This window comes from Lissotriton helveticus, chromosome 5_1 (assembly GCF_964261635.1).
Source record: "Lissotriton helveticus chromosome 5_1, aLisHel1.1, whole genome shotgun sequence".
Lineage (NCBI taxonomy): Eukaryota > Metazoa > Chordata > Amphibia > Caudata > Salamandridae > Lissotriton > Lissotriton helveticus.
The window spans coordinates 227446810-227455505 of record NC_136065.1 but is presented as its reverse complement, the minus strand read 5'-3'; the positions used below and the strand labels follow the sequence as shown (position 1 = coordinate 227455505).

The following is an 8696-nucleotide window of genomic DNA, read 5'->3' as shown; positions in this document are numbered from 1 at the left end:
CTGATTGTGGTTGGTTAAACGACACAAACAGAATTATTCCAGGTTTTAGACGTATGATTGGTTACCACAATAAATTAGCTGTTGTATCCCGGCGCCTCATTGAGTGATCCGGACGGCCAATAAGATCTTCCACTTGTTTCCTCTCAAACACGATTGGCTAAGAGGAGGACTAGTCCAGCAGCTCCATTTGGTAAAAAAAAGTTCCAGGCTACGTGTAAAGCATGTCAATATTTAACCCAGAGTGTTCTGTGGTGACAAAGTGAGGCGTTGCCTAGCTGCCCTGCATAATAAAATCGATTAAACGCGGTTAAAATGAGCTTCTGCTTGGGGAAAGGATGTGGCCTGAGCGTCGACTTTGAAGTTGAGGAACCAGGCTCGAGTCTCGGTATCGGCTCAGCATCCTGTGGGCCAAATCACTTAACCTCTCCGTGCCTACTAAATATTAATGTGTCCTTCTATAAAGTGCCTAGTGCTCGTGTAAAGCGCTCCAATACCTTTGGGTCGAGTTCGCGCTGTATAAATCTGCCCAAAATAGAGCAGACAAGAGGGAAACTAATTCTGCCTCAATCCAGCAGGTGACGTCCACGAGCTATTTATTACGCGTTCGAGTTTTGTGTTCTGAGCCTTCTGACTTGCCGTACGTGCTTACAGGCACAAGGAAGGCGCATGTGAAAGTGACCGACAGTTAGAGATAGCACCGGAGCCACACAGCCAGAAGTTGGTCTCAGAGAAACGACCGGTGGGGAGACGTGTCCTTGACGTACAAAGGAGAGGTCCCTAGATGTTAAGTCCGTAGTTACACGCCCCTCGTTCTAAGATTGCAAACACAGGCGGAAGGCTCCAGGTGGAGTCCGCTCCTAATCTTGAAGGGCAAACTCACGAGCCTAGCACCAAAGGTCCCAGTGAATGACACTGTAGACCTCTGAACCTGCATGTAGAAACCAAGTGCATGCTTGCACAAGCAGGGAGTTTTTGTACGAGCTTTTAATCCTGCAAGCAGAGTACAGACTCTTAGCCTACAGAAATAGGTAGGAGTTCCAGCTTCTGAGCTCCGGCTAAAAGGCCAGCACGCTAGCCTGACAGGTAAGGTGTCCTTTCTTAACCTGCAAACGCAGGCAAAAGTCCAGTTCCCGAGCTGGTATACCTATGGTCGAAAGTTCATTTTATGAGACACAAACAGAAGGTCCGTCTAACGAGCCAGCCCAGTATGCAGAGTGCGCAATTTTGATCTTGAAGAGAAATCGGGCGATCTGGCTTTCGAACCATAAAACCTGACCTGCAGACAGCAGATTCAACGTCTGAGACTTAAAGCATCGGATCTTAGCATTGTGGCGGGACCATAACTAATGATTCAAAGGATCGTGTCCTTAGGCATACCACACACAAATACACAAAAAACACCAGTTCAGGCCCTGCGTCTTAGGCTGTGTGATCTCTGTTTTAGAGGTGAGGTAAGGCCTTAGGAACTTAGTGTGGGTAGAGGGTCCTGCTTCTGTCACTGCAATTAAAAATCTCTAACAAATGAAAACAAGTAACTGGATCTCTGGTAAAGCCTGGCACTATTCCCAGTGAAGATAGCAAGTCAATAATAGAAGCCATGTGTTCGATTATCCGGGGCGCTTACTGCTCTTTCGCCGAACTGGGAAGACTCCGAAATCTCCAAAGAAGTACCAGCATCTCTACATTCATAGGCGAGTCTCAATGAGTGTTGTACTATGTTTTTTTGCACAACTCCACTCTAGTGCACCACCATGTGTCCTTGCCTAAGATTGAGGTGGTTCCACATATCCTTATGCATGCAACTTGTTTCAATGGGCTCCCTTGAGCAGACAGGCCTACTTATATTTTTTTGCTTGTATAAAATCTAAATATTCTATTCACACTATTTACAGTGTGTTTACATTAATTTACCAACAAATCGATTTGCAGCAATCAAAGTGTGTTTTTTGGGTGGCAGACTTTTTCAGGCTCGTGTCATTTTGAAGATTAGCATAAGATTCTCCTACAAAGAGCAATTTGTGTGTTTATTGTAAACCAAATAAGAAATCTTCTTAGATCCGAATCTTATGGGCTTCTGTTATGTATTTAGAAAGGTCTGTGTTCAGCAGTGTATGCTATTGTGGTATGTGCTGATGTAATAGTTTGAATGGATGGCAGGGAACACTCCAGCTTAGAGTGTTTATGCTCAAACCTGGGCAGTTGGCTGTGAGCTGGAGCTGAGCAAGCTGCTGGTGGATAGGGTCTTTGCAACCTTGATAATTAATAAACAATCTACATGTTCTACATTTGGGAGACGTACTTCTTTAAATTGGCAACGAGGGTGGGATCTTCAGTCTCTGCTGCGCTGATGTGCACATCATTTTGTTTTTACAACTGTGATTGTAAATAAGGTACTTTTGGCTGTACTCATTCTATTTTTGATGTTTTTTTTCTAACGTGAATAGTAGTACTTCTCTGGAGATTTGAAGTAATACTTTGCTTCCTGAATTCTGTTATTTACTTTTTATTTAGGGGTTATTTTAGTTTTACTTCAGTATCCAGAATCTTACTGCTCCTCCGTTTTTACTTCCTCCACCGATGATCCAATATTATCTTGGCAGGAGTGGAAAAACGTTTTTATATATTATGCAAGGGTTTGTGTAACCTCTCTAAGTGCGGAGATAAAAATGTCATTGTTGATGCATTGTTTGGGGGCAGAAAGGCAAGAAGTATTCAAGCATTTGCCTGATTTGTCTACAGAGATGGCTACTGGTCTTAATGAGTATGAAATATGCATGAAAAACTGGATCACCATTATTTACCTAAGTTAAGCACTGTGATAGAACGATATCATTTTGGTAGGTGAATGCAGCTGGTTGGGGAGACTGTTGAAGCACATATATTTTGGTTCTCAGAAAACTTGTTCTTCTTGCAATTTTGGTTCTATGCTAGATGAAAAGCTACAAGATCAGTTTATGTTAGGTTGTGTGTTGGACAAAGCAAGGGAGGCATTATGGTTAAAAGATAACCCAACTCTTGCGATGGTGACTACTACAAATTCTTGTGAACATTTACAAGCCTGCGTAGAAATAATACATAATCATAAAAGTGTGGTGGAATAAAACGATTTTGTGCATGTAGTCAGAACGAAGAGAATAGGGGGGTCCAGTGGAAACAAGTTGAGGATAACAAGTAAAAGTAGAATTTTACTAAGAAAGGTCAGATTAAATGTTTTAGGTGTGATAATGTGGCAGGGTTTCTTAAACAAAGCCTCACACATTTATACTTTTAAGTATGTTATTTATTACTATTGTAAAGGCCCGCAGTCAGCTGGGAACAGAGATGACTGTGAAGGAACAGCTGGGGCAAGAATGACAGGCAAGAGGTGACGCAATCTAAATAGGGGGGAGGACTTTCAATGACGTGGAAGGTGAATGACCAATAGGAAACATAGTTGAACAATCTTCATAACAAAGCTACTTTGAGAGTACACATGCGAGGGAAGGTTCCACCTAACATATGTAGGGTTACGCAACATCTCCCCCTTTAACAACAAATAAAATCAATACATAATAAAATCTCAGAACTTGTTTGGAACATGCGATATCCTTCCAGAATTAGTGCATAAGCCTTTAAAAACATTTGATGTAAAAACATCCTCACTATTGACTTGTGAGCAACCTGAAACATTTAAACTAGGCGCTGGTATCTCCTGAGCATTAGATAAGCACAAACTTTTATCATTACATGTCATCTCACTTTCATCACCCACATGCACTGAATATTCTGCTGAAGCATCTGGAATGGCGCGATCAATGTTGTGTCCGACAGTGGCTGAAAGATCTGATACATTAAAGTTGTCACTTTCACAGATTTGTTCATCAAACCAGACATTATTCTGTTGAGAGTCTGAATAGTTCAAGTGAGCACTGGTCATAAGTTCTCTCTGACCTTTTTTTATTTTAATTACATCACTTTTGTTTCTCCATCTCAATTTAGGCAAACACACAGCACCGTGAGAGACTTCACTAGGTTCATAGTATTTGGAATCTCCTTTCTGTTGAACAACCGGTTTTATGACAATAACCCTTGCAGATGTCCTTGACAACAGCTCTATGGATCTTGTCGTGGTAACATTTTGACTTTAGTTGTTGTTCAAGAATTCTATCTCTTACTTGAAGGTGAGAGTCATCCAAATTTGTCACACTCTTATTAAGTTCTTGACCAATTGAAAACTTGGGTGTGATGGCTGAGTTACCATGCCTGCCCCTCATTAGAAAAAATGGTGAGTAACCTGTCACACTGTTGATTGTGTTGTTATACATATCAACTCTTTCCTGAGTAAATTGCACTACTGGAAAGTTAGCTGACAAAGCCATCTGAATACGTCTTTAAGGAATGAGTTTATCCTTTCTACTTGTGGCGCCGCGGCCAGGGCGACTGACGCTGGAATCTGGGGACCACTGTTCGATCCCCGGCTCCGGCGGCAGGTTAGCCTAGCACCATGTGACTCTGGGCAATAGCTCGCTTAATCTTCCCGACGGCCCCCAGCGCCAGAGACCCTTACGGGTGATTGTGCGCTTTACAAATGTGGACTTTACTTGTCCATTGGATTTTGGCAAGTAGCTAGGAGTTTTCTACTGGTGGATGCGATTCTTCTTCAACAAGCATTGAAAATGCAATAGGTCTCGCAATAGAAGAGTTTAACATTTTTCGTTTTGCAAATGGATGAGTGGCGTTGCGTGGATGAGTGGCGTTGCGTGGATGAGTGGCGTTGCGTGGATGAGTGGCGTTGTTTGTGTGAGTGGCGTTGTTTGTGTGAGTGGCGTTGTTTGTGTGAGTGGCGTTGCGTGTGTGAGTGGCGTTGCGTGTGTGAGTGGCGTTGCGTGTGTGAGTGGCGTTGCGTGTGTGAGTGGCGCTGTTGTTTGAGTGGCGCTGTTGTTTCAGTGGCGTTGCGTGTGTGAGTGGCGTTGCATGTGTGAGTGGCGTTGCGTGGTTGAGTGGCGTTGCGTTGTTGAGTGGCGTTGCGTTGTTGAGTGGCGTTGCATGTGTGAGTGGTGTTGCGTGGATGAGTGGCGTTGCCTGTGTGAGTGGCGTTGCGTGTGTGAGTGGCGTTGCGTGTGTGAGTGGCGTTGCGTGTGTGAGTGGCGTTGCGTGGCTGAGTGGCGTTGCGTGGGTGAGTGGCGTTGCGTGGGTGAGTGGCGTTGCGTGGTTGAGTGGCGTTGCGTGGGTGAGTGGCGTTGCGTGGGTGAGTGGCGTTGCGTGGTTGAGTGGCGTTGCGTGGGTGAGTGGCGTTGCGTGGGTGAGTGGCGTTGCGTGTGAGTGGCGTTGCGTGTGTGAGTGGCGTTGCGTGTGTGAGTGGCGTTGTGTGTGTGAGTGGCGTTGTGTGTGTGAGTGGCATTGCGTGGTTGAGTGTCTCGTCTTCATAAACGTTGGACAGAGTAGCGGATTGCCTCGTTGACAAAGGCCACATAAATTAGACAAACGGAAATCCAGGTAAGCACACACTGACACGGGAACTGAACAGAAAAAGACAAGCATGCACATGCATTAAAGGACATACACACAAGCCTATGAAAACACATACAATGCTAAACTAAAGCACTAGTTAGTCAGATGAGACGTTATGCAAACCTTCTTTACACAGTAATCCCGCACCAAAATTAAATAGCAGGGCTAGATTTTCCTAGAGGTTAGAGAAGCTATGTGGCCTTTAATTGAGATAGATGGCCGCGTATGACAACTCCATGTTTGTTCTGGAGTAGTTTATTGTCCCAGGAGAGCCGCAGAGTCTCATGTGAAGCAGAGGGTTGAGGAGTGTCCGCATTTTGGCAGCCCCTTTATAACAAGCATGAGATGGGACCCGAAAACACTGGAATGAGAAGGGGCTGAAAGGAGCTAGTGACAGAGTTCAACTGGAGGAGAGGTGGGAAAAAAAAATGAAAAGGTGGACAAGGGAGGAGAGAAGGAAAGGTGACAGAGAACTGCTGGAGGAGCAAAGAGGAGAAAAGAAATGCGACACGGCGGGCAGGGGAGGGGGCGGAGCGGGTAAAAAAAAAACAAGACGGAGGGAAAGGCAGATAAGGGGAGGGGGGAGGAGAAATGCGACACGGCAGGCAGGGGAGGGGGCGGAGCGGGGAGAGGGTGTGAACAAATATGTTTACTCACAAGTTAAGTAATTTCACTCCATACCTTCTGGTGCTAGCACATACAATTACATTAGGAATATTACAGTGAGTGGATTGATTTTGTTACGGTAATTTTAGCAACATATCATCTTCGAGCAGCGTTTTCACTAGACTTCAATGGAATTAACAATATTTGAGGATTCTGTCAATTATTCAATCGTTTTAAGGTCTGTTTCTTTCTGATGTAAACAACGAGAACACTAGCAAAGGAGTAAAACGTGATGTGTGCGAGTGATTAATCAATGCTTGTACTGCGTCTGTGTGTTGTTTCCTGGTGCGTGTCTGTCCGTTTTCCCGTGCATTTGCAGGCAAAGGGAGCTTAACCCCAAGCATGAGATGGGACCCGAAAACACTGGAATGAGAAGGGGCTGAAAGGAGCTAGTGACAGAGTTCAACTGGAGGAGAGGTGGGCAAAAACAATGAAAAGGTGGACAAGGGAGGAGAGAAGGAAAGGTGACAGAGAACTGCTGGAGGAGCAAAGAGGAGAAAAGAAATGCGACACGGCGGGCAGGGGAGGGGGCGGAGCGGGTAAAAAAAAACAAGACGGAGGGAAAGGCAGATAAGGGGAGGGGGGAGGAGAAATGCGACACGGCGGGCAGGGGAGGGGGCGGAGCGGGGAGAGGGTGTGAAAGCAGCAGGGGACTGGAGTGCGGCTGAGGGAACTGATGTGCACGCGCTTTTAAGCTCAATGAGCATGCGCATTGAGCTTAAAAGTCACGGGCACTGCAAGGAATCGCCACGATTCCTTGCAAGTTAGTTAAAGAGTGGTTAAGCCCCAATAGTCTCGCAAGCTCGATGCGCATGCGCATCGACAGGCGAGACCTAAAAATGAGACCATCACCTCAGAGGTAACGTGTTTCCCGTTGTCTGAGACTAAAACTAGAGGAAAATCTTCTAAAGAAAAACGAGAATCCAAAAATTCTATAACATTTCTAGAGTCTATAGTTGAAACAAATTTGAAGTATTTCCATTTGCTGTAATAATCACACAATGCAATTAAAATTTTCGAATTATGTTCCAACGCAGTCAACCAACTGCATTTCTTGCACCCTCGGCTTCCAATGTTTATCTGATCTCAAACATATAGGACAAGAGTCCACAAAGCAATTAACATCTGAGTCCAAACCTGACCACCAATAATACTGTTTCAAAACTTTCTTGGTCATGGTCGATCCTAAATGGGTTTTGTGTGCCACCTCAATTAGGAGTTTCCTTACTTTTGTAGGTGGGACCAAAAGATCACCTCTCAAAATAAAACCATTCTCAATACTTATCTTATCTGCCACCTGCACAAATGTTTTTAAATCCGAATACAAGTTTCTGATTGGTGGCCATTTACCTAAAATGTACGCTTTTACTTTGCTTAACACAGGGTCCTTGTCTAAAAGAGACAACCATTCTGATTCTTCACAAATTTGTGCTGATTGGTTAAAACCACTTACATATGATACTACACATTCAATATCATCTTCAATTTTGGATTCACAACTGTTTAGCGGAAGACGTAACAAAAAAATCCGCTCTTACATTACTTTTGCCTGCGATGTGTTTTATTGTAAAATTATACTCTTGCAGCTTTGATAACAACCTGACCAACCTTGCAGAAACTTTGCCATGTCCTCTACCACATCCATCCATTAAAAAGGTTAAATGTTTATGATCTGTGAAAAGCTCAAAACTTTTACCCCATAGGTACATCTTGAGTTTCTCCACAGGCCATACACAGGCCAGCGCTTCCCTCTCTATGGTGCTATAGTTAACCTCTGCATCATGCAAACGTCTAGAAATGAAAGCTATGGTATGTACATTACCTGCTACTTTTTTAGTGAACACGGCACCTATGCCCACCAAACTAGTATCTATAGTGATGACATTAGCACCATCTGGGTCATACGGTTTCAACGTTGGTGCTTTCATAATTGCATTCTTGATCTATCTCTGTAAAAGCAACATCTTGATCATCAGACCATATGAATTTTTCACCTATGTGTAGTAAAACGCGTAATTGCTCAACATTTTCCGAGTAATTTTCCACAAAACGTGAGTAGTATTCACTGAGCCCCAAAAAGGACCTCAAGGTATCCTTATCTATAGGTTTTGGGGCGTCAGTTATGGCTTTGACCAAGTTGAGTTTGGGTCTGATACCACTGCCACTCAAAATATAGCCCAAATACTCCACTTCAGTTTGGAGAAACTTACATTTGTCTTTCGCAACTGGCATACCTCTTTCGTTCAACCTTTTAAGAACAATATCTAAAATCACATTATGTTCTTTGACAGAATTTGCATGATTAAGAATGTCGTCCTGAACTTTTTGAACACCTGCGACATCTTTTAAAATACATTCCATCAATTTTTGAAAAACGCTGGCTGATGAAGCCAAACCAAAAGGGAGTCTTACAAATCTGTATGCACCAAGAGGAGTGATGAATGTAGTTAAGTCTTTAGATTCCTCTGATAATTGGACTTGGTGATACGCAGATTTGAGATCTATAAAGGAAAAATACCTCGCATCTTTAGTGGCAGCCA

At 43.8% G+C, this 8696-nt stretch overlaps 1 protein-coding gene across 1 annotated transcript in view; it reads left to right on the top strand.

Annotated features, from left to right (window-relative positions):
• The first annotated feature begins 316 nt into the window (after positions 1–316).
• Positions 317–8696, top strand: part of COQ4 (coenzyme Q4) — a 131341-nt gene continuing 122961 nt past the window's right edge. The window contains exon 1 of the mRNA XM_078642063.1: positions 317–1691. Coding sequence (XP_078498189.1) covers positions 1598–1691 — 94 coding nt within the window. The 5' untranslated portion in view covers positions 317–1597. The remainder of the gene's footprint in view (positions 1692–8696) is intronic.